This window comes from Grammomys surdaster, unplaced genomic scaffold (assembly GCF_004785775.1).
Source record: "Grammomys surdaster isolate TR1022 unplaced genomic scaffold, NIH_TR_1.0 130, whole genome shotgun sequence".
NCBI classification, from domain to species: Eukaryota; Metazoa; Chordata; class Mammalia; order Rodentia; family Muridae; genus Grammomys; species Grammomys surdaster.
Window position 1 is genome coordinate 24,169,774 of NW_021604588.1, and position 26,370 is coordinate 24,196,143.

The following is a 26,370-nucleotide window of genomic DNA, read 5'->3' on the forward strand; positions in this document are numbered from 1 at the left end:
ATGTCCTTGTGAATCCTCTCACTCACTCTTCCCCTCCCTCCTTCCTCATGGTAGGGATGGAACCCAAGGTCCACATACTCTCTAATGTTGAGCTACGTCTTCCACCATTTTTGCTAATTTTCTGCCTGGAGCTCTATCCTTCGTTGAGAGCCACGTGCTGTGGATGAGTTTCCCTCTTCTTTTCCATGTGTTTTTGTTTCATGCACTCTGAAATTTATTTCAGTGCATTCCTATGAGGGTTACCCTGTCTTCCTGGTGGTTTGGTCCCCTGAAGCACTGTCCCCTTCTCTCTGAGTTGCAGTGGTCATGTCTACCCCAGAGCAGAAACTGCTCGATGATTCCAGTTATGTTTTATCTTCCAGTTACTTGCTCCTCCATGCCCTGAGACTCTGCTGATGAGGGTACCCGCTGGATTTTTATTTATTTATTTTTTATAGAGGTTACTATATTAGGGTCTGAAGCTTCTATCTGGTTTGTCTTTGCATCTGCTCTTTCTGTGCCAGGACCTCCCATGTTTCCATTTACCTTTCCAGCTTGTCCAAGAAGTCTTGTGTTTGATGCTTCCAATGTCTGTGTCATTTCTGGTGCTGGTGTCTACTGATCAACTACTTTTCACTCTGTGTGCTATTTCTGTGGTTGTTTGTGTAATGGATGGCATTTCTGGACCTGAGCATTTTGAATATTGACTTTAGATCTCTCTTAGAGCTTTAGTTTGGGGCGGTACTTTCTTGTAACACACGGCAGGGGACAGGGCAGGCACCTCCCAGTTTCAGTCCACCTTGGGTCAAAGAAAAAGTTGTCACTCTGTCTTTAGTGACACTTAGGGATGCACTCTATAGCCCAGTCTAATCTTAAACTTGCGATGACCCTCCTGCCTCAACCATCTGGCATCAGGAGTATGTGCCTCTGTGCCTGGCAGGGTGCTCCTCACTGTATAATGACAGGAGTGGCTCCCACCACCCAGGACTCTTCTTACATTGTTACTACCCTGGGTAGTATCGTGGTACTATCGTGGGTACTAGGGGTGACCTCATATGGCTGTGGTATGGTGGGATCTCAAGCCCCTCCTCTGCATGATTCACCCCTGCAGGGAGGGAGGATGGCTGTCTCCTTGCAACTTTGGGAAGAGAAACAGGCTTCCAAGAGTACCTTTGCCACTCCCAGTAGGTACAGTGCACAGTAATCTCTGTAGCCCGTGGCTCCAGCAGCACAGCCATTGTCTAAGGGCTTTCTGTTTTGGAGAGCTGCATGATGCCCCGACCTTTGGCTGGAGAAAATGAATCGTGTGTGGAGAGTGGTATTGTCTGTGTGCCTTGGTGTTCCCTAGGCTACTTACCTCTTCCATTCAAAGACTGGGCACACTGGAGGAGCGAAGTCAAGGGAGCACCGGCTGAGCCTTTGTTCCTACTCCATCTTTCAGCCTTCTATTTAGTTGGTTTTATCTGTTTTGTTCTTTGAGCCCAAGCTCTCCTTTTTGATGGGAGGGGGACAGAGTCTCACATGTCTCAAATTGGCATCAAATTCACTGTGTAGCCAAGGTGATTTTTCTGTCTTCCTTTCTCATCCTCCAGTGTTGGGGTTATGGGGGCCAGCACAACCACACCTGGCTTGTGGAATGCTGGAGTCAAACCCAGGGCTTGGCCGGGCGGTGGTGGCCCACGCCTTTAATCCCAGCACTTGGGAGGCAGAGGCAGGCGGATTTCTGAGTTCAAGGCCAGCCTGGTCTACAGAGTGAGTTCCAGGACAGCCAGGGCTCTACAGAGAAACCCTGTCTCGAAACCCCCCCCCCAAAAAAAAAGACAGGGCTTGGGCCAAGCTAGGGGAGCACTCTTCTGACTCAGGGGAGCACTCCTCTGACTTAGCCATGCCTTGGCCCCTGTGCTTCCTTAATTGCTCTGATGAGAAGATCTTTTCCCAGGAAGAGAAATTCTATGTCAAACTCAGAACAGCTCTGAGCACAGGTGGAGTGTGGACCCTCTTGGTCTCTCTGCCCCCATTCTCAGGAAGAGAGATCAAATCAGCCTCCGTCACAGTTTGAATCCTCGGCACAGAGTGATCCTCAATGTGTGTCTGAGACTCAGCTCCAAGTGAGGAGGCCCCACGTTCTTTCTCCATTGCCAGATGCCCAGGACCTATAGCACATTGTTCCTGGCACAGAACAATAACTGTATAAATATTGATGGGATAAACTTGCTTAATTCTCCTGCTCGGCTTCTCACATGTCACCTACGAAGCTGGCTAGAGAAAAACAAATAAGTAAGGTTGTGCTTAGAAACGAACGAGACAATAAACGCGTCTGAGCACTTAGGGCACTGCTCAGCTCGCAGCCAGCCAGACAACAGCCTGCTATCACTATGGTATGAACACTTCTGTTATCACGTTCACATAAACTCGCCCGTTCTCCTTCAGCATCTGTTATTGTAGCTAATGATCTGTTCAAAGTGTTGTGAAGCGTTTGCCGTTGGCAGATCCAGGCTGGGGAGATGCTCCTGTTAAATTCTAACCCTGTCTCTCTTGGTGGTGTTTTTCTGGACAGGTCCTGCAGCTGGGTTCAGACATCCTTCCCCAGTACAAGCAAGAGGCGCCAAAGACACCCCCTCACATCATCCTGCACTACTGTGTCTTTAAGACCACGTGGGATTGGATCATCTTGATCCTGACCTTCTACACAGCCATCCTGGTCCCTTACAACGTCTCCTTTAAAACCAGGCAGAATAACGTGGCCTGGCTGGTGGTGGACAGCATCGTGGACGTCATCTTTTTGGTGGACATTGTTTTGAATTTTCATACCACCTTTGTCGGGCCAGCGGGGGAAGTGATCTCTGACCCCAAACTTATCCGCATGAACTACCTGAAGACGTGGTTCGTGATCGACCTTCTGTCCTGTTTGCCGTATGACGTCATCAACGCTTTCGAGAACGTGGATGAGGTTAGTGCCTTTATGGGTGATCCAGGGAAGATTGGTTTTGCTGATCAGATCCCACCACCACTGGAGGGGAGAGAGAGTCAGGTACATCCCTCAAATCTTGGACCATGTTGTCATGTCTTTAAAGCTGAATGAAATGCCGGGGGGTGGGGGGTGGTCAGCACAAGAGTCACTGAGTGGGTGGGAGGCAGCATGAGCCATGGCCACACAGAGGGAGCATGCACCACGGGTATCCTGCTTGCCATCCCTGTCCTCTGGAGGTCCAGAGGCCCTGCATGTCAGTGAGCAGGTGTGGAAGAGACCAAGGGCTCACTCTTCCTCCCTGGGGAGTGCAGCTGCTGGCTCAGGGAAGGGAGGCTGAAGAGGCAGCCATGCATGGCCACTGCACCAGGGAGCCTTCCCTTTGGCGCTTGACTGCTGGATGTGTACCTGTTGGGTGCTCTGATGATGGGCCTTTTCTTTATCTGTTCCATGCTGGCTGTTCCACAGGCTATAACTGATGGTAACTGAGGCCATTTCAGTTCTCTGGGGAAATTTTGCACTGAGTTGTTTCTTTGCTAGTACTGGTTTTGGAGGTAATTGTTTGCTGGCTACTCTGATAGGCAGGTGCTGGGGTTGTGTGGAGTCTCAGCTTTGTAAATCCTTTGTTGGGATTGGGACCACGTTGGCATTGGGACCTGTTCAGGCAGCCGATGAACAGGTGCCTGAGATAGTTGTGGCAGGAAGCCCCCCACCCCACCCCCTGGGGCTGGTGAGGAGCCAATATCTCCTTTCAAAAAGCAAGGATGCCAAGTCACTGCAAAGAGCAGTGTAGATTCTTATCTGGATGATGCTAGGAGGGCAGTTTTTCTCCATTCTGGATTAAGATAAGACAGCTTGCTTGATAAGCCTCCAGCTTGTTCAGCACGGGGACCTCATTGTCTCCGATTACAGAGGGTCAGGAGGATTAACTGTGGGCAGCTAGGCAGCCATCTGGAGGCTGAGCGGAGGCGTGGCACATCCTTTGGGGTAAAGATAGCCATGGAAGGAAGAATCTACTCCCATCCAGGGTAGGGAGCACTGGCTGAGGACATCACCATGCCTCTGCCTTCGGACCAGCACAGCAGTAGCTGAAGGCATCAGCTGCTTTGCTTTCCGTGGGGAAGCCAGACAGCCATGTTGCTCTCCAGCTGAGGGGTAGCTTTCCTACCAAGTGCCTCCAAGATCACAGTGTGGAGGGGAGAGCACAGATATACACCAGCTCTAGATCCAGAAAGGTTTCTGCTGTGTTTATTTTAAGATGCTTTATTTCTGAGACAGCACCTTGTGTAGTCCGCCTAGAACTTGTTATGTCGCTGGCTTTAAACTTGTAATCCTCTTGGTTCACCCTCCTCAGTGCTGATATTACAAGGCTGTGCAAGCAGAACCAGTTGTTAATATAATATGAAATTTCAAGGAATAATCCCTGAATGCCTTTGGTGAGTTTTGCAAGATTAAATGAGTCTGGACAGATCATCTACATGTCCAGAGGACGGAATCCCCTCTGGAGTGGATGTTGGCATTCTTTGATGTGAATTGCAGAGCATACTGGGAGGTGTCCGTCTCTCAAGAAAGTTATGCTATTGGCATATATAATTCAAATATTATTGTTATCTAAAAGAGATTTCATATACACATGGGAAGTTAAATTTTATACTAAAATAAACAAGTAATCAAACACTTGAGGGGCTGTGAGAGAGCTCCGTGAATAAGGATGCTCGTGAGAGCAAGAGGACCTGGATTCAGTTAACGGCACACAGATCTTAACTCTGCATCCCCATAGCCCTACTGCAGTGCAGAGACAAGTGAATTCTGGGAGCTCACTAGCCAGCCAGCCTAACTGGAACTGAGCTTTAGCTTCAGTGAGAGACCCTGTCTCAGAGAATAAGGTGGAAGCTGATAGAGGAAGAACCAAATGTCTTCCTCTGGCTTCTCTATACCACGCACAGCTATGTATGTTCACACACACACACACACACACACACACGTACACACATATGAACCATGCATACACCATACACACATGTACACACATACACATGTTGGGGCCCAGGAGTTGCATCACAAACCACGTGAATACCGATCTCAGTCAGACAGGGATAGTTTATTGAGCATATGCCTCAGGACTGACCAATCAGGGACACTATTCAGGCTTGGAAGCTGAACCATGACATTAAGTTAAGATCCTACAGGGTTTGTAAGCCTAAAAATCCACAAACATCTGTGCCAAGTACACAAATGTACAAATGAACATGATTCCACCAATCAGGATTTAGGGATAGGGGAATTTTCCTTAGGATCATGTCTTTGAGGTACATTTATCCTGGCCCCATTGGTTGGGGTATTCAGCTGTGGCAGGGGACTTGGCTTGTCTAATATTCATATCCTAACTTGTCTACCAGGATGGGACTTGTCAAACATTCATGTCTTAACTTGCTAACCAGGGTGAGATTTGTGTTGTCTTTCGTTCTGCCAAGTAGAATGTCAGTTCCTGGGGAGGCCTTGGGAATTTAAACTTGACTTGACCTCCTACTCAAAAGGGAAGTCTTATTCCAAATAGTTTCTTATATTTGTGTAGGTATCTCTTATGTTGGGGTCCATCCCAGGGCTACCTTACCAAAGCAAATACCATAAAATCTTATACACAGGTTCATATTGGGAAGTATCTGTGTCTCAAGAAAGTTATGCTATTGGCTTATATTCAAATATATTATTGTAATCTAAAAAATATTTCATATACACATGGGTGGTTGGTTTAGGTCCATGCTTATTATGGGTAACTAAAACAGTTCTTCTACTTCTATCATGATTGGTTTCCAAGGGCACAGAACATAACAGAATATGTAATCAACTTAGGCATGAAAAAGTTTCCTAGTAACAGCAGAAACAGCATAGGAGAAAATTTCCTTATAATATTAGTAACAGCATAAATTTCAGGCTAGCCAGGTAACAGTTAACTAGGCCTTAATGTTCTACCTAGGTTTTACATTCCATCTGGGTCTTAATATTTTAGCTAGACCTTAACACACATGCATTTAAACACCATATATACATGTCCATACATATTCATACACACATATACATACATAATACATATACATGAGTGTACATATATACATACATATACTTGTATATACAGGACACACTCATACAGCCACATAGGCTTGTAAACTAAGCCATGTGCTATCTATGGCAGTGGCATTGGAATTATGCAGCTACACAAGACAGTTCTTCAGTTTCCGTGGGTTCACATTAGTGTCTGACAGGGCTGCAAACATGTATGAGAGATTGTCTCCATGGCCTAGAGGCTAACAGGACAGAAAGCTTGCTCTCAGGCACTGTGTATGCTGGATTGGGAAGCCTTCAATTTTGAGCACTGTAGAGATAGCCCCTGATTTCCAGGTTTGTGGGATAGATTGGTTTAGGAAAGGCATCTGTTATCAGTGGGCTTCCTATTGGAAAGAGCTTGGAACCAGAGGTCTGACCACCTCATGATCATACATAGCAGTTCCTGCATTAAGGGATTCAGGCCAGTCAATTTTTAAAGCTTTGGATGACTGCTGACTGTGCCTTTCACACCAATTGTGGTTTGTCAGGAGATGTGGCTGGGGACAGAGTCCCTGGTCCTCCTGTGGTCACAGCTGCAGCTCTGTTCATGTCACCCTGAGCCACCTGCCAGCTCCAACCTCAGACCTACTGGGCTCTAAGTCTGTTCTGCATTGTTCTCATCTACAGAAGCTCTTTGTTAAAACAAGAGGCCTTTGCCCTTTGCCCTTTGCCCTTTGACCTGCAGTGCTATAGGAGGAAGTGACATGGGTGAGATGTTTAGCAGAGGGTGAAAGGAGGTCACTGGAGGTCAGAGATAGATAGGCTCCTCGGAGCTCACTGGAAAGTAAGGAGACACGGGGGCCCTGCCTCTCACATGACCTCAGTCACCTGCTCACAAAACTGCTTGGGTTCCTTCTGCCCCGTCTTCATCTTCCCAGTGATAGATTTGGTAAAACAGGAGCACACCACACTGAAGTGAATCAGCCTGACTCGAAGCTGCTAACATGTGCTTACCTCTTGGCTTGTGAAATGTGGAGGAGAACCTGGACATTGGGTATGGTGGTGTGGAGGAGACAGCTGTGGTGTTGATCTGATGCCCAATGAGGGGCAGATCCACTGGTCCCTGAGGGCACCCTTTTGTGAAAAGCTACCATTAAGTTAAGTTAATGGAGTAGAGGGCCAGTCTAGTGGCAGGTAGAAGAAGAGAGGCCATGAGGTACATCTCACTACTTTTCCCAAGAGTTAGTCTAGGGGAGGGTGTAGCACAGTCCTTTATGAATGTCTTAGTTAGGGTTTTACTACTGTGAAGAGACACCATGACCAAGACAACTCTTATAAAGGACAACATTTAATTGGGGCTGGCTTACAGGTTCAGAGGTTCGGTGGGAGTATGGCAGCATCCAGGCAGGCATGATGCAGGAGGAGCTGAGAGTTCTACATCTTCATCTGAAGGCAAACAGGAGAAGACTGGTTCCCAAGTGGCTAGGTGGAGGGTCTCCAAGCTCACCCCCAGAGTGACACACTTTCTCCAACAGGGCTAAACCTACTCCAAAAAAAGCCACACTTACTCCAGCAAGGCCATACCTTTTAATCGGCCACTCCCTAGGCCAAACATATTCAAACCACCACAATGACAACTACAATGATGAAGTAAGTGGTCTCATTAATGGCTTAGTGACTCATACTCCATACCTGTTCTCGCCTTACTATTGGCTGAGGCTGTAGCGTTGCTGATCTAAGACTACAAGTCTCTCTGTTCTAGATTCCTATTCTGGGAGACTGTAGGAAGAACGAAGAAAATACTGACTCATTTGTCATAAAAATGTACAGGGAGCTGAACTAACTGTCCCTGTGTCTTCACAATTATGCCAGTAGGCCGTGTACCAGTGGAGACCACCAAAGAAGAGGGGACAAGACAGCGGTGTCATTGCTGTGTGTGTGTGTGTGTGTGTGTGTGTGTGTGTGTGTGTGTGTGTGTGTTTGGAAGACTTGAAGGGAACCAATTGGATCAAGCTCAGGTCTGGCTCACAAAAGAGCTGGATAGAACTGCTAATGCCTGTGGTCTTGCGTCCAGCTTGTGGATATCGCCCTTTTGGTGGTTTCAGCCAAAAAAAAATGACCCTTTGTTTCAGCTTGTTTTGCTTATGTAGATGGCCTCCATTTGCGTCATTCCCCAGTCTGTGGGTAATCATCCGCTCTGCGTAAGAGACTGTTTGTGAATATGTCGCACATTAGTGCAAGGGGTTAGAGGACAGAAGGTTGCAGAACCTGGGTGAGCTGAAGCTTAGAAAGGCCATGTTAGAGCCCTGACAGATCGCTGGCCTGGTGTGCTTCCTGGATAAAAACTGGAGTCGTAAGGGATCAAGCTTCCCCTCTCCTAAGGAAACTTTGGTGTTTGTTGCTCTTGCAGTGTGGAAATGCAGAAGGGAGAGGGGGGAAAACTGGGTGTCTGTGGGTCACTGTTGTGCTGATGTTCTAGCCAGGAGTCACCCTTCTCCTTGGGTGAGTGACATACAACAACCCAACCAGCTGGTGCCAGTGACTGGCTAATATTCACCAAGAGTGAGGTGTGCTGATGGCAACAGGTTCTCTTCACCTTCCTAGGACCCTAAATGCTTTACTCTGTGTGAAATGAGAAAACTGTGAAGACATTGGAGGAGGGAGGGGAGGAGGGTGTCTTGCCACTCTCTTCAGACTGTGCTTTCTCCTGCTACCTCACTAGAGCGTTGGGTGGCCAGGAAGACCATGTTTTAGTTTCTAGAACCTTGTTAGCTTCTGTCACTTTAAATCACTGTTGCCTGGGAACCACATACTAAGTCAGCTTTCTGCTGGTAAAGATGCCTGCTGTAGCTGGTGTGGTGGTGGAGGCCCAAGGTAGGATAGTGAGTTCAAGGCCAGCCTTGGACACACCGCAAAACCTTGTCTCAAAAACAATCAAACAAACAAACCTAAAAGTGTTTAAAAGTCTCTAATTTCAGCTATTCATGAGGCTGAAGCAGGAAGCCATGAGCTTGAGACTATCATAGGCTATATAGTGTAGACTTTGTGTCAACCTTACCCCTTCCTTCGTTTTTTATGACCTACACTCTCAGGTCCTGCAGAGGCCACAGCGCCTCCAGTGTTTCACCTGAGCCTCTGCTTGAATGAGTCCCTCTGTAAGACTTCCCATGCTGAGCATAGGTCAGGAAAAACTGATAAAATGATACATAAAAAACAACTTCTGGACAGTGCTACCTGCCAGGGGGATTACTACAGCATCCACAGTGTCTCTGAAGTTAGCTCAAGCTGCTGGCCATTGCTGGTACGTCATAGTCATCAAGAGAGAAACACCCACATCTGTGGCTCCTCCTGCCACGATCAAGACCCGGGATGAAGTCTGTGTGTCTGCTTTGGTTCTCAATTTTATCGACATCACTGAGCAGCAGAGATCCTCGGCACAGACATGAGATGTATAAAGGCCAAGGAAAGGGGTTAGACTCGGACACTACCATGTGAGTTAGTGTCTATCCCTTGTGCCTCCAGACAGTGACTTGCCTGAAAGGTCGTTGACGTACGTCAGAGAGCCTCTCTGTAGGCTTCAGAGATGAGTTGGTCTGCATCCATGCACAGGTCTCACGTCCTCCTTACTCTCCCTGTGCCGGGGACCTAGGGGAGGAAGAGGAAGAGGAGGAGAAGGAAGAAGAAGAGATTCCAGGGCAGAGCCTGCACTGGTCCAGGCTTTGAACTGACCAGTGCTCCTCTACGATGATCTGCAAAACTTGTTGTTACAAGAAAATTGTGGTCTAAGCCTTTCACTGAATATTGATCATCAATAAAAGAGTTACCTCGTCATGGAAATATATAGAGGAAAATTGGGTACACACTGCTAAATAAGCGACATCTATATACTCTCTGATCCCAGCGTTCTGAAAAAGGCAAATGTGTGTAGAAAGGAGAGAAGAATGCTTGCCAGGAATTTAGACAGCAGGAGGAGTAGCATGAAGTGGAGCTACAGGGCAGAGAGCTGATGCTGTTTGACACTGGGATGGTCACATGTCACTCAACACTAGTCTAAATCACACAGTCCGCTACACAGATAGCAAGCCCTAGACACCAGCTGTGGCCTCTGCTAATAGTAAGTATGAACATTGGCTCACTGGTCACACTGTGCCGCACTAGTGCAAGGCATCAATGACAGGTGTCTCCGCACTTCACCCCACTCTGCCGTAAACTAAAAGTACTCTAAAAATAATGTCTGTAATTAAAAATGAGACAACCCCCACCCCCTATTGCTGGTAAAGAGATGCAGGGTTGGCCTGCGTTGCTGGGCCTCAGGAAGGACAGCCCAGATGTCCACTTGCACCTGCTTTCCTGGGCAGCAGAGGAATCAGCGAGCATCTCCCTGAAAAGAGCAGGTAAGGTCTGGGAGCCAGCCTGGAATGGATGGAACAGGGCCCACCGTGCTCTGTGTGCATTCGGAGTCTGTGCTGAGGAAAGCCTGGGAGCTAGGAAGTGAGCTCCGAGGAACCAAGAGGCATGGCTATTCCCTGAGGAGAGCCGAGAAGGTCAGATCTTAGAGTTGCTACCAACCTCCAATATCACCAAGCAGCCCTGTGCAAATAAATGTTCCAGGGCCCTTCACTGAGCCACATAGGCTGCTCACCTGAAACTTTTACCAATCAGCTTCAAGAGATGCCCACCAACTCAAAGTGAAGCACCAGAGACCAGGCCAGAGATGTGAGCAACACCCTGGCTGCCGGCCTAGCATCAAGATTTCTAGAACTTCTGGAAGGAAAGACAATGATGATGGGAAGAACCTCTCCTTCAGTACAGGCTCTGGTGGAAGCGAAGGGTTCAGGTGCTGTGTCTGGCACAGGCACACAGTGTGATCAACAGGCACACAGTGTGATCAACAGGCACACAGTGTGATCAACAGGCACACAGTGTGATCAGGTTTGGTAGGAGGCTTTGGGAGCAGGGGTGTGGCTGAGATGAGCCCTTTGATTTCAGGAAGTTGTATTTGAGGGAGTTCCTGGGAAGTAGCGACTAGCTGTGAAATCCAGTATTTGTGTTTCTGGAGCTAGAAAGACTTCAGGAGACTCAAGGCAACTCAGGGTACGGAGAGACATACAGCCTGCTGTCTCTCTCCTCTCCTCCTTCCCAGGCTCCTTTCTCACCAGCCCACAGTCTTCTTCCCACTCTCTACCATGCTGTCTCTCTGCCTCTGGCTCGTCCTCCTCCCTGTCTGTCTGTCTCTGTCCCTTTCTCTCTCTCTCTGTCTCTCTCTCTGTCTCTCTCTCTGTCTCTCTCTCTCTCTCTCCCCTCTCCCTTTCTCCCTTTCTCCCTTTCTCTCTCTCTCTCCCTCTCCCTCTCCCTCTCCCTCTCTCTCTCTCTCTCTCTCTCTCTCTCTCTGCATGTGCTTGTGGTGTATGTACATTAGTAAAAGAGGTCAAGCTACATTTTCTAGCCCATGTGAATGTGGAAATCCAGCTGACCTGGACAGTCCCTTTGAAATGCCAAGCGCCAAGCTCATTCACTCATCTTCAGGGTAAGCTTCTGCCTGTCACACATCTCCACAGGCACTGACCTGCACAGACTACATGTGTCTGCAGGTATGTATCTCCACACTTCTCCACAGGCACTGACCTGCATAGACCACGTGTCTCTGCAAATATGTATCTTCATCTGTCACACATCATGCATGGATTTCACCTCTCTCTATGTCTTTCTGTCTGTCTCAGTGTCTTTGTCTGTCTCTCTCTCTCGAGAGATAGATTGGAGTGCCACATGCCACAGTGCAGGAATCAGTTCTCTCCTTTCACTGTGTGGGTCCCAGGGATTAAACTAGGGTGATCAGGGCTGGTGACAAGTGTGGCTGGCCCTTGTTTTGAGGAGACCTTTGAATGATGGGTTTAGTGCATTTAACAATCAATGAGTCTCTGTGCTGTTCCTGACTTTGTGATGCGTTTTCTTTTGTTGTCTTTTCCTCTTTCCTTCCTGCTCTAATACATGTGGCCAAGGGCCGTCTCTCTTTATTGCTAATGATTTTTGAAGGGATACTTTGTTGTAGAATTTAAATTTTAAATCTTTGGGTGATCTGAACCTTTTAGCATTGTGAAATATATCTGTCTGCTAATTTTTATTTAATATGATACCAGAATTCTTAGTTCTTACGTGTGATAATGTTCTTGCCTGATAATGAGAACCTCTGCTGTATTCTGCTATTTAGAATTCAAATCAGCACATATTATTTGATTAATCTGTTATTATTATCTTTTGATGTCTATGGGTGTTTTGGCCACATCTGCACTCCATTTGTGTGTCTGGTGCCTGCAGAGGCCAGGAGAGGGCATTTGAATCTTTGGAACTGGAGCTACAGGCAGTTGTGATCACCACATAGGTTCTGGGAATCGAATCCAGATCCTCTGGAAGACCAGCCTGTGCTCTTAACTGCAGAACCATCCCTTTATCTCTCCAGCCACACTGGCTTTTAAAAAAACAAACAACAACAACAACAAAAAACCAAAAAACAAAAAAAACCCAAACATACAAAAACCAACCAAACAATAATGACAATAAAACAAGAGAACCATCTGGCTTTAACTCAGAGGACTAAGCCATTGCTTCAGTGTATCCAGGATGACGTTTCAGTTTCTATCTCCGGTCTCCCTATGGTTGCAGTCTGTTCTATGTGCCCCCACCCACCTTTCCCTCTTTTGTGGAATTACATTGTATTCTTCTCACTAATCTCTGACTTTATTCTTTTGACACTACTCAACTCTTCCCAAGCTTTACACGGGTTTTAGAATATCACCCTCCCTCTCTGTTTATATCCTGTTGATGTCAATGCATGCCAGTTGTTTTGTGAAGCAAACACGGCTGCATGTGTTCCCTTCTGTGTTGCTCTCTTCCCTTGGCCCATCTTCTAACCTTTGTGCTTTGGGAATATCCTCCGTCGAGTCTGCTGATGAGTTCTGTCAGGTACTATTTGTCTGAAACTATCTTTATTTTACTTTAATTCTGTAAGATGTTTTCACTGTTTATTGGAGTCTAGGCTGCTGATTGTCTAGACACACGCTTCTGCTTCTGTGGTTTCTTCTGAGAATTCAGCCCTTGCTCTGATTCTTGTTTGGTCGTAGGCGTTTCTCCCCACCCCCCTACCCTACCTCCTTTTTTCTTAAGTGTCTGTCTTCCTCCTTATCCTTGAGCAGTTTGAGGATGACATGCTTAGCATCGGCCACATCTGTCAGGGACCTGGTAAGGAAGAGGTACTTAATGAAGGTTTACAAAGACACCAGGCAAGGATAATGAAGCAGCAGAGGACAGCTCAGACTTTGGATAGGGACTAGAGTCAGGGCCTTGTTGTCCTTCACATGGAATGGAGTCAGCCTTTTGCTTAGAGCCAGACACAGAGAAAGGCATGAAAAGCACTTTACAGGAGTGCTCAGCCTTGGCTGAGGGTCATGGCATCCTGTGCTGGCTTCAGAAGACACATACCCTGCTCCCCCATCTCTGCTTCACCCTTAAACCCTTGTAGTTCTCATTGGTGAACAGGGACCAGCCAGAGGGTAGATTTAGAGGCTCACAGGGTTTGCAGTTTCTGTGGCTCAGGTATCACCAACCTTTTGTGGGAAGGAGCAGAGAGTATTTTCAATGTGTGGTTCTTATCCCATCTCTCTTCCTCTTTTATTTATTTAAAACGTGAATACCATTCTCAACTAATAGGCACGTGAAAACAAGTCATGGGCCAGGAAAGCTGACTTCTCTTACAGATCCAGGCACTTGTCAGTTTTGTAAAAGTCTCCACTGCTGCCTCTTTATAGGGTTGGCTCCTTCCCTTCCCCTCCACCTCAGGGGCAGATTAACCCTTCGCTCTCTATCCTGTGTCTCCTCTCTTTGTGTTTTGCCATCTTCTTCCTGTCCACACTTGATTCTGGACTTCTATCCCCCTTTTGACTGTTCTACTTTCCAAATTTATTCTTTAGTTTTGCTCAATTATTTTTAAAACTTCCTGGACATTCTGGTTTTAGTTAATGCATTAGCGAGTTTATGTTACTGTAACAGACACACATGAATGGGCTACTAAAGGGGGCTTAGTTTGGTTCACAGTTCTAGAGACTTGAGTCTGAGTCATGTGGTCCTATTGGCTTGGGCCTCTGGTTAGGACACTGGCCCAGCTAGTGAGCATATCTTAGGGAAGGAAGATGGGCATGGAGGAAGGGGAGTCTCATAGTCATCTTCAAGATGACAACATCCCTGGGGTGACCTGTGGACCACCCACCAGGATCCCCCACACCTGGAATGCCGATGCAACAGAAGAGCTGCCAGGGCTTCCAACATTGGATCCACAGCAGTCTCTATTTTTTCTATTTATACTTTGAATTTTCTCCTGATATTCTTGATCCTACCTTTTATCTTGTCAAATACACTGAGTATAATTATTTTAAATGTCTTCTTTAAATAACCTTGCAATCTAGGGTCTCTGTGGGTCTCTGCCTCCTCTGTTCCTCTGTGTCTTTTATTGTTCGTATGGATTTTTTCCTTACCTGATGTTTAATTTTGATTGTGTACCAGATACTCTTTGTGAAAATTATAGAAATATTTTAGAGTGCAGGCATCATGTTTTCTTGGGAAAATACCCTTTTTATGCATAGCTAAGAACACAGTAGCAGCCTCACTTGAACAACAGCTGAAAAGCAAGTGCAAGATCTTTTCCTAGTTCCCTTTAGTCTAGATGAACACCAGTGTAGTTCCAGCTGAAAGTGGGTTTTCAGGGCCCTTGTCTTCTATCACCTTGAGACTTTTGCCTGTGTTTCTTAAGTTGAAGAAGCTGTCAGAACCGATGCTCAGACCTTCAGCCCCTCAGATGCATCCTGGAACTGGCAGGTATCCATGGAAGAGTTGCTTGACTGCTGAACACATCCTAGAATATGCACTGCCTTGTACATTTGACCCCATAATTTCTTGCTGCACTGCTGGCTTGCTAATGCATTCAAGCTGATTTAGAAGCAATCTGTGTAGGTTCTTTATTGTTCTTAGTAAAAGAACTCATGTGGACTTATTAGTCTGCTGTAACCAGAAGACTTCAATAATTTCTTAGGGAAAAGCTTCGAGCTATGCATTCCTATTGTGTTAATCTGCATTTTTAAAGACTTGATGCATACCGTCTGCATGTCCATCAATAAAATATAAGAGTTTGCAATGGTGTATGCTAGTTTTCTTATAGGTTGCCATTCACGGGTATTAATGTAAAAGCATTGTCTATTCAATACATTGTCTATTCAATAGGTGTAAACTGGAACCCTGTTGGTTTTGTATTGGTCCCATCATCAGAATGTCCTGGTCTGAATCCTCTTACCTCCGACAGAACCTTAAGCAGGTATATGTAACTCACTCTGTTGCCTACCTGGAATATTGAGATATGGTTATGCTCACCTTGAGGGATTAGAGGGAAAATGCTCTGGATGAGAGGAAGAAAAGTAGGCATGGCTGTACCCAGCCCAGTGACTCCCTGGGCCGCTGCGGCTTTTCTTTCACATTGACCTGCTCTTGACTAGTGACCAGTGGTATTGGGTCCCCTGACATGAAATTCTTAATTCCTATGTCTGTTTCTTGTAATAGGTTCGGCCTCATGCTGCTTGTATTCTTATGTTAATTTGGGTCTGGAAAAACTGTTTGCAGGAGAATGTCTGCATGCAAGTAGCTTCTGGGAACTTGCCCCCAGTTGGTTCTGATTGGTAAATAAAGATGCTGACAGCCAGTGGCTGCCAGGGCAGACAGAGGTGGGACTTTCAAGATACCAGGGCTAGGAATAGGGAGGAAGGGAAAGAAGAGAAAATCTGCTATGCAAGGAGGGAGAGGGAGAGGGAAAGGGAGAGGGAGAAGGACAGAGACAGGGACAGGGACAGGGACAGGGAGGGGAGGAGATGCCATGCCTGAGGAGGTGCAGGACAGGGAGGCATAGCCTCCATGTAGGAGCTGGGAGAGTGTAGCCCCAGAGGGCTGCCCAACTGGGTCCAGGGCAGCCAAGGTAGAATACAGAATATAGTAAGTGATTTTCAGAGGGAAGTGGATTAGCCATGTGGAGGTTAGGAAGTGGCCCAGCCATTGAGCTGTTTTAGGCATATCAAAACATAAAGGCTGTGCATATGTCTTCTATTCAAGAATGTAACCCATTGGGGTGGATAGCAGGAACCCTCCACCGGGATTTATTCAATTATTTTAATACTACAGATGGCACCCAATATGGGGAAAGAACTCACTTTTAAAAATTAATTTAAGATTCCCAAATGGAAGACATGCACCAGTCCTTTAAGATTAGGAGTTAGAGAAAATTTGTTTCTTAGCAGAGCTCCGTGGTTTTTACCCAAGCTGCGTGGGTTGAGTACTAGGACAAAATACATGCTTAATTGATGCACATAGTTCTGGGGTTGATGTCGTAAGCTAGGACACAATTAGTCCCCCAAGCTGACCCAGAAAATGCTGGTTGGAAGGCCTGAGATCTAGCCTGAGGCCTTCTCAAAGGCTTGTAAGCTGCCTCAGAGAGCTTAAGACTCAGAGGTGCTGGGACCCACTACTGTACATGGAGACAGGCTGCTCAGAGGGCAGAGAACAAGGCTACATGCCTCCTACAGTCAAATAAAAAAATAGAAATAAATAAAAATTAAAAAAAATCAATGCTATCATAAACAACTAGTTTCTTTGAACAGGGGCTCCACGAGAATTCTGGGATTCCTTAGCCTGACATATGACACATTGTTAACCTAAGAATAGGCTTATACAGTAAATAGAAGATAATTTAATTAAAATTAAATAAGAATGGATATTAATTCAATTTATCTAAAGAGATGAATTTATATTCATCTCCATACAAGGGAAGAATAAATGGAAATTACTTTAATTGTTTTTAAGGATAGAAAGGAGAAATAATGGTAGTTGCTTTAAATGTTTTTAAATATACATGGATAAATAAATAAATTCAAGCCTTTGATTTCAATGTGTAGGAGACAAAGACATGGACACAGGTTTCTTGGGAGCCTAAAGCCAACCTAATCTATAAACAAATCCAGGTCAGCTCAGGCTACACAGAGAAACCCTATCTCAATTAATAATAATAATAATAATAATAATAATAATAATTTTTAAATGTTTTAATTATCAAAATGCAGGTGGTTATAAGTTTGGCGGCTATGGTTTTACAAAGCTTCTGTGAGAGAGGTCAAAATAGAACAGGCCTAAAGAAAAAAAGATCTTTACACTCATTTCTGGCTTAGCTCAAATGTTGCTTCCCGTGTGATTTCTTAACTGATTCCTCTGAGCCAGGCCACATGTACTTTTCTTCTTGGTCCCTACAGAATATGAATGCATCCCTGGAGTACAGCTCTTGTCTGCCTTATATACTACAGGCACGCAGTCCTTTATCTATGACTCTAGAGTCAAAATCTGAGGAAGATGAGTTTTTAAAACCTCATTTCATGGTGGAGTCTCTACTGACCTGAACGTCCTTGGAAAAACTCAGCAAATGGATGTGTGCCAACTGCACGGCTATTTGTCACTTGTATGTGGAGACTCAGTGTCTCAGTGTGCTTCAAGGAGCTGTCCAGCGCGGCTTAGATGCTTTGTCGTCTGCGTATGAGGCCTTATTGTCTTTAAGAGGTATGGACTCTAAGCCTAGAGAGTTTGGTTCAGGTGTTTGAATCCTGTTTATAGAGTTGTGGGTACTGTAAATTTCGAGAGTGTATTTTCATCCTCACAGAACTTAGAAACTGTGCATATTTCTGTGGAGTGTGTGTGTGTGTGTGTGTCCTTGTGTATGTATGTGGAGGCCAGAAGACAACATTAGATGTCTTCCTATGTGGATTCCTACCTGATTCCCTTGAGGCAGGATGTCATGTATATTTAATGTAAGACATTTACAAGAGGAAGAAAAGGAGGAGACGGAGCAAGGCTTGTCCGTAATGGATTTAGTTTGATGGACACTAACAAACAGCAGTGACTGGGAGATGAGGGCTGTGTTTTGCACAAAAGGAGCCCTGTGATAGAGAGCAAATGGCAACTAAGTAGCTACTGTCATGGACTAAGATTATGTGGTCATAGGGTGGAGGTTTCACTTCTAGCCATTGAGCTGATGTACACTTAGTAGAAGAAGAAAGAATTCGTGGGCCAATGAGCACATGCTTCCTGGGCTCCTTCCTTCTAAAGACTTTGGGGGGGGGGTTGGACCTCATCCCTCCTTTCTGTACATGAAGAAGGGGAGGCTGGCCATTAGCCCAAGGTTGCAGGACTAGGAGTGTTGGGGTGGAACCCAAGTGTAGGCTGGTGTCACATTCATGGTGTCATAGTTTCAGCCACCATGTCACACATCTACTGATACATAACATGGAATAGTTAGGCAGAAGCCAGATTGTAAAGGGCCTGAGTATAGGAAACAGAAGAACTTCAACTAACCCCTGGCGCGCACCATTATTTTCTAAATGATTTCCGTTCCATAAATGTTATACCAGTACTGAGTGCTTACCGATTGTGCCCCTGGAAAGTGAGATGGTACGCATGGCTGTACACACATTGGGAATTAGCACACAGGCTCACAGGCACACAGCCACACTCTCCATGTTGACAGCTGATCCTCTGTTCCAGCAGACTGCTTCAAATACCATGACTGCCATGTTGTGTTTACATGTTAATCAGAAAAGGGATGTGGAAGAAGTATACATGTCCATAACTGTCACGATTGTGAGGGAAGGAAGTACACATATCCATAACTGTCACAATTATGAGGGAAGGAAGGATATGTATCCATTATTGCTACAATTGTTACAATCATGAGGGAAAGCAGTATACATATCCATAACTGTCACAATTATGAGGGAAGGAAGGATACGTATCCATTATTGTTACAATTGTTACAATTGTTACAAGCATAAAGGAAAGAAGTATACATCCATAACTGTTACAATCATGAGAGAAGGATTTATACATATTCATAACTGCCACAATTGTTACAAGCATAAGGGAAAGAAGTATACATGTCCATAACTGTCACAATCATGAAGGAGAGAAGTATGCATGTCCATAACTGTCACAATCATGAAGGAGAGAAGTATGCATGTCCATAACTGTCACAATCATGATGGTACAGTCGGGGTCATGTAGGAGGGATGGACTGTGTGAGCTATGGGGTGTGAGAAGACTGGTGTCACATGACTGGTCCAGGCATGGGAAAGGGGACACTTCTGATGGTAGGGTGAGGGCATGGATGGCAGTGTGGAGATGAGCACTTCTCTCTCTGACGATCCAGAGATGAACCCACGAAAGAAGAGCACACACTGAGCAGAAATGTCAGCATGTTGTAGAAGTTGGGGGATCTGTTTGTGATGATTCAGAAAAGACAGGCAGCCCTGTTCATGGTGGGATAAAGAGAAAACAGAAGACTAAGAGTCCTGTGAGATAAAGGAAAAAGTTGATTTTTGAACTTGACATACAGATGAAAAGGATCAGCTCGCACAGAAAACCCAGCGCAAAGAACAGAGCGTACAGTGCTTTACAGAACCTTTACGTCTCAGCCCTGTAAACACTTTTAAGAGTTGCTTCTAGGATAGATGAGGTAGCAAATGTGTTTTGTGTCTCCGGGAAAAGATATGGCACCCCCCAACCCATGCACACAACCCCTCTCCCTTGTGACTCTGAGTCTGGTAAGTGGTTATCGATTGACCAGCCCTGGAACAGCAGCTGTGAGTTCAGGGCTCAGGGGTGGAGACGACAGGGCATCCTCAGGTTGACAGGCTGTGAAGCAGGTCTGGGAGAGAAGCCCTGTCAGAGTAGAGTCAAACAATAGCATTCCCCCGCTCTGCAGGCCATTTGTTTCCTATGGATCCCGTGACTATGGGTCCATTAGTTTTTCACTGAACCTTGGACTTTCAGGTTGTGTGTGTGTGGGGGTGAATACACCCTCAAGTGAGTGCATGCATGTGGAGGCCAGAAGACAACCTCAGATGTTCCTCAGGTGCCTTCTACTTTTTGTTTGAGTCAGAATCTCTTATTGGTCTTGAACTTTCATAGTAGGCTGTGCCAGCTAGCCTGAGAGTTTAAGGACATCCTCCTATCTCTGCCTTATGTCTCATCATTGCTGGGAGTACAAGGGGGCTGCCATACCTGTGTTCTGGAGATTGAACTAAGGAACTCATAATTGCACGGCAAGTAGTTTATCCACTGAATCATTTCTTCAGCCTCAGTCTCTTAACCTTCAACGAGGGCAGTGTCTCCTTGCAAGGTGTAATGGGGACAAAGCCTGATAACAAAGTGTTCAGCATACCACCAGTTAGTAACCAAGACTGCTGGTGCCGTTGTTAGCCCAGGACATAATCCAAAGGACAGATGCTGACCTCACAGGAACATTGAATTCAAGAAGTATCCCTGCTGGGATCCGCCCTTTACTGAAGGCATAGCCAGTCATACGCCGCCCTTGCTGGAGCTGTGGGTTCAGGTGGGAAGCCCCGCTCTCAGGAGTGATTTGTATTAGCCATCTCCAAAGGCCAGAAAAGAACACTGTGGATACATTCCGCTTTCTGAGTCTTTAAAAATATTTTTAAAAATCTCGTATTAATTTTGGCTCACAAACTATTGTATACATTGAGGGTGTTTGGACATGCATAGATTGTGGACAGATTGAATCAAGTTAGGAATGTACCACTTGAGCTATTTAATTTGTTGTTGTATATGCATGCGGAGGACTGTGTGGTGCACACTTGGGTGTAGGGGAAGAGCACGGCCTCTGCTGGTGGTGTGTAGAGGTGCTCACCTGTCTGCTCCTCAGGTAGGGTCCCTCATTTCCCGGAATCTACTCCATGTCCAGGGGAGCTCTCATCTCCATCCACCTGGCAGGCTGAGGTTATGGGTGAATGCTGCCATGCCTTGCCTCCTTTAAACAAACAAACAAACAAACAAACAAAAAAAACACATGGCTTCTGGGTTAAAACAGGTACAAAGTTAGGCCCTCAGACGTGTGAAGTGAGTGCTTTTCTGACCAAGCCATATCCCTGCCCCCACTTAATATGATTTATATTGTGTGTACATAAAATGTTTTGGCCATTTTAAGATGTATGTGTTATGATTAACTGTGTTCATTGTGGGATCCAAGCTTAGCATACGCACCTAAGTGAAACTTTATAGCCATTGGCAGCACGTCCCGATGCCCTCCCACCCAAAGCTCCTGTCATTTTCTCTTCTCTGCTTTCGAGTTTAGACGTTTGCAGTGCACGTTGACGTCTCACACTGTTTGTCCTGTGCTTTGCTTATTTCTTTCCTCAGCATCCTTCATGATCATTTACTTTTTAATGATGGAAATCCCCTTTTCAAAAGGCTGTATACTGTCTGTGCATCCATTCGTGGGGACCTGAGTTGGTTTCTTAAGTGGGCACTATGAGGAACCTCAGTGAACGTGGGTGTGCAGATGTCTTGTCATCACAGAGACTTCATTTCCATCCAAGGCAGGGTCTGTCCCCTGTGCTGGCATGGCTGAGTCCTGTGGCAGTGCTGCTTGTCTTTGGAGGACTCTCTCTGGTGGGTACCATTGGCTGTGTGTCACAGTCGCCTAGATTGCTCGGTGAGAATCTGTATCCTCAGGCTCTCCTCCATCTGCTGAGTCCCAGTCCTGAAACTGACATCTTCAACAGTCTCCTCACATGGCTCCTCAGTTATTTTAACTCCTGATGGTGGACAAGCATCTGCTGTCATCTCAGGTCATTTGGACATTTTCCCATTTGGACAGACGATAGAATCTCTGATCTTTTATGCCTCATCTTGGAATGTCTTTCAACTGACCTGTTGGCTACACTGGCTCTTCTCTTTCCTAACTATGATCTACAGCACTCCCTCAGTTTTGAATCGACTCACGTCTCCTGAGCTCCAGAAAGGCAGAGTGGGCTGCACCAGAATGTTCTCCAGTCCTTGCTTCTTGTGGGTTGCTCTGCTGCCTCCCATACACTGAAACAGGGGTGTGAAAATCACACCATTTTAAACAGCCGCCATTTACCAGGCATGTAAATGATGCCGTCAGACGTGCTCTGGGCTTAGGGACCTACTCTTACTGTCTGTCTTAGTTAGGAGTTTACTGCTGTGAATAGACACAATGACCAAGGAGGTATCTCTTATAAGACCAATATTTACTTGGAGCTGGCTTCCAAGTTCAGAGGTTCAGTCCATTATCATCAAGGTGGGAGCATGGCAGCATCCAGGCAGGCATGGTGCAGGCAGGGCTGAGAGTTCTACTTCTTCATCTGAAGATTAAACAGGAGAAGACTGGCTTCCAGGCAGTTAGGACCAGGAACTTAAAGCCCACACCCACAGTGACATGCCTACTCCAACAAGACCACAGCTCCTGATAGTGCCACTTCCTGGGCCAATTATGTACAAACCATCACACTGTCTAATTTAACATTTCCCTTTATAGTTCAATGAAAGAAACCTACCCCCAGTTTACAAAGGAGGGGTGCCTGCCAGGAAGGAAGCTGCCATTTCCAGAGCTAGCTAACGGCTCTCCCTCTCCACACACTCTAGAGCCACTGCTTCATATCTGTTAATATGTAGGGAGCATGTGTAACTTTAGTCCCCAAAGCCTCTTACACATGCTATGTTCTCCTTACTGTTGTTTCAGTGAAAGAGTGGATACAAAGGTTTTTGTGGGGTGCCCTGAAAGCAGAGTGTGGAGCCGTCAGTCTGAGAGTGTGTTGGTTCCACGAGAGAGTTCCTGGAGGAGGTGGCAGATGGGCCATGTCATGAGGAGAACACAAATGCTGACAGATGATACTGTGACTAAACAGATTTCATCCATGGTCTTGGCTGGCATGTTCTGTATTGTAATGCCCACAATTCCCGGGGGACTTTGATGTCAGAACACACCTAGGCTTGTTGGGTAAGTCTTACCCTGATTCTTGACATCTGTTGACCATTTTAAAGAGAAGGAAGTTTCAAATACAGGAGAGGTAGAGGCAGGAGGTAGCCCAGCATTTTCTGGTGGAGCAAGCAGCATGGCCAAGATCTGAGGCTTCACAACAGACTGTGTTTAGGACTGTAGGAGGCATGTGGGCAGAGGCAGACCTTGTAAGGAAGAAAGTCAGAAGCCAGGTTTAAAAGTTGGGCAGGCCCCACCTTGGGGATGGGTGTGAATGAAGGGTCTCCGTTAGAGACCGGAGTGTGCTGGTCGTTTCAACTGTCCATAACCTAGAATCACCTAGAATTGTTTATATTTTTATCACATTGGTCTCCTGTGGGGATTGTTTTGATTGTCCTAGACCCTGGTGGTGATTCAGAAAATTGATTTTATATTTTACCCAGTAGTGGTCACAGAGTAAGGGCCTTTGTAGACCATCCCCCCTCTGGTTTGTCTCCTCAAAGTCCATGTTGGAACAGCAAAGCTCAGACTGCCCATGTCCCTGTGGAGGTCTGAGTAAACTCCATTTTATGGTGCACTTAATATATTTTTAATATCCCTTTGATATTTCATCCTTGCTTCTCTTTGTCAAAGTGTTGAGGAAGCTGACATCAACAGAGGGTGCCTCGCCCAGGGCCACACCCTTGAAATGCTATCTGGGTAGTGTCTTTCTTTACTCTGCTAGTTTCCTTGCAGTTGGGATAACATGAGTAACTGGGATGCCACACTACTTTTTTCTTTTTGTTTTTCTCTGAAGATCCACAGGCCTCTCTCCTCTCAGTGGGTGGGGCTCATAGCCCCTAACTATGTCTTACTCATACTTTCTCATATTTACAATTGAATTCACCTTCCTTGGTATGTAAATCTGTGGAACAGGCTGTGTATAAAAGGGCACCTTGACAAGGCTATAACTTTAGGCTGATTTGAAATGCTGCTGTAATTAGTTATAGGTCGACATTAGCTAAATTGAATATAATCCATCACGCTTATTGGATATGGTAGGGAGATATATACCCTGAAGGATCAAAGGGAAAGCCACATTAAGTATAGATGAAGCTGAGTGTTTGCCTGGGCAGCCGTGTATCCAGAACAGGGCAGTGTGCTCTGCACCAGCCCGAGAAACAGTGGGAGCTGGGGAAGAGGAGGCACTTAGAAATTAAAAATACATATATATTGTTTGTGACAGCGTGCATGAGTCTTGTGCAATTGCAAGGCAGATAAAAATCTCAGCATCACATGGGAGGGGAATCATTTCACCCTGAGCTGAGGCACTGTTAACAATCTATGGCTCTGGGAGAGGAGAGTCAGTTTTCTTTAAGGGTGTGGCCCCTGGTAGGTTGACTACACTGGTGGATGTCCCCATACCCAAGAATATATGGGCATCACAAACTAAACTTGATATTTTTTCCTCCCAAAGTACACGAAGTTGTTAAGTAGAGAAGAGAGGATGGGTTGGGAAGGAGTCGGGGAAAGGGTTGAGTATATCAAAATACATTATATGAAAATCTAAGAATTAACAAAATCATTCAAAATTTATTCTTGAAAAAAGTGGTATAAATTGAGAACAGAGAGGGCAGAGGGTTCAGCATAGTTAGGGGGTTCTTACCTCCAGTCAGCTTCTTCCACACCAGTCTATTCTGTGTCCCATGGCTACAGGTAAGCACCAAGGACATACTGGCAAGCTCTAATTCTCATTCAGCCACAAGCAGGAGGATGATTAGGTTAGATACTTTGTTGTTGTTGCTGTGACAAAATAACTAGGGAAAGCAGGACAGGTGTGCTGTGCTCACAGTTGGAGGGGACAGTCTATCATGAAGTCACCATAGAAGGAGCTTGAGGCAGCTGGCTGCACTGCTCCCCCTCCCCCTACTCTGTGAGAGGCAGAGAGAGCTGAATGCTGGTGCTTAGTTTGCATTCTCCTTTTATTTTGCATTCCAGCTCGAGGGGAGTCTGCCCACATTCAAGGTCCTCTCACCTGAGTTAGCTCTGCCTAGAAACTCTCTCAGAGGCACACCCAGGGGTCTGGCTCCTGGTGATTTCAAGTCTAGTCAGGTTGACAATGAAGACTGTCATAAGATCAGGACCAATGCTAATTGGGGGACAGACACACCCAGTACCACCACTGCAATGGACAGGCACACCCAGTACCACCACTGCATAGGAGGACACACCCAATACCACCAATGCATTGGAAGACATACCAGTACCACCACTGTACAGGACAGACACACCCAGTACCCAGTGCATAGGAGGACATGTTTGCTTTATTGAATGTTGTCATTTCTAATCTCATGTAGGCAACACAGCATAAAATAAAGTCACCTCTTAAAATGTGTTGTCTCTCTGTGCATGTGTGTATGTACATGCAGGCCCACAGGTGACATAGCATTCATGTGGAGGTCAGCTCTATGGGGTCGCTTCTCTCCTTCCATTTTACATTGATTCTGGGATTCTAACTCAGGCTAGTAAGCAATGGTCACTTGCTGAGCCCTTTCCTGGATCCACAGTTGCCTGTAACTACTATTCAGACCAACCTCGAGTTGTTTTCTCAGCACTAGAAAACAGTGCTTTCCCAGTGGGCCTTGGAGGTTAGTAGAATGTTTGTGTTCAGTGCTTATTGGTTTTGTCTTCCCACAGAATCCAGTTCCAACTCTGGTTCTCTGAACTAATCACTTTGGTCACTCGTTTAGTCTTGAGGTAAGGCTTTCTGAAGTGCTCCTTCTAACTATTCATCCTGCCTTTTACCTGGATTTCCTGGGTGGTGTCTTGCCGCAGTGGACCTGTCTTATGATACTGTGAAAGGCTTGTGGATTCTTGACAGTCCTCAGCAGAGCCTGTAAAGCGTTTGTTACTTTCTACAGCTCTTCATGAGTACTTAGTTTTACACCCACTGTCTCTGTGGCTGTTGGAAGTTTTATGAAGAAGGAAGATGGACCGGGAGTGGCCAGCTTGTTGACTCTTATCACTGCTAGGACTGCAATGGATTCTTTCCTGTTTCTTGCCCATTTGATGCCTCCGCCATTTGTTTAGGGCAACTTGAATTTTAAACCCTATCCGCCAGTCTACAACCTCAGCAGCAGACTTTCCACACAGATGCCCACACCTATGTGTGCACACTGGTGCTCTTGCGTTCTCCCATGTATGCTTGCACACCAGTGTCCTGGTGTTCCCTTATGCATGTGTGCACAATGGTGTTCTCTCTTTCCCCCGGGTATGCATGCACACTGATGTTCTAGGCTCCCCCACCCTCTCCACAAAACTGTAAAGCTTGGCTCTTTGTTTCTATACTGTCTCCTCTGAGGATGGTGTGGGAAATGGAGGCTGTTGGAGAAAGAAAAATTCAGGAAAAGCACCCTGAGTGACTGGGAAGCTGACTCCATATCTGCCTCAATGCACAGGACAGATGAACGTTGGGCAGCTGGGACACAATTCCAGAGCACAACCCGTTTTCAGGTGGTATCATTCCTAGTAG

At 46.0% G+C, this 26,370-nt stretch overlaps 1 protein-coding gene across 2 annotated transcripts in view; it reads left to right on the plus strand.

Moving 5' to 3' along the window:
- Kcnh1 (potassium voltage-gated channel subfamily H member 1) overlaps positions 1-26,370 on the plus strand; it is a 304,488-nt gene that overhangs the window by 84,502 nt on the left and 193,616 nt on the right. Inside the window, exon 6 of one of the 2 annotated variants that reach the window (XM_028760606.1) lies at positions 2,537-3,010. In XM_028760606.1, coding sequence (XP_028616439.1) covers positions 2,537-3,010 — 474 coding nt within the window. The remainder of the gene's footprint in view (positions 1-2,536; positions 3,011-26,370) is intronic. The other variant, XM_028760615.1, reaches the window with a different exon arrangement.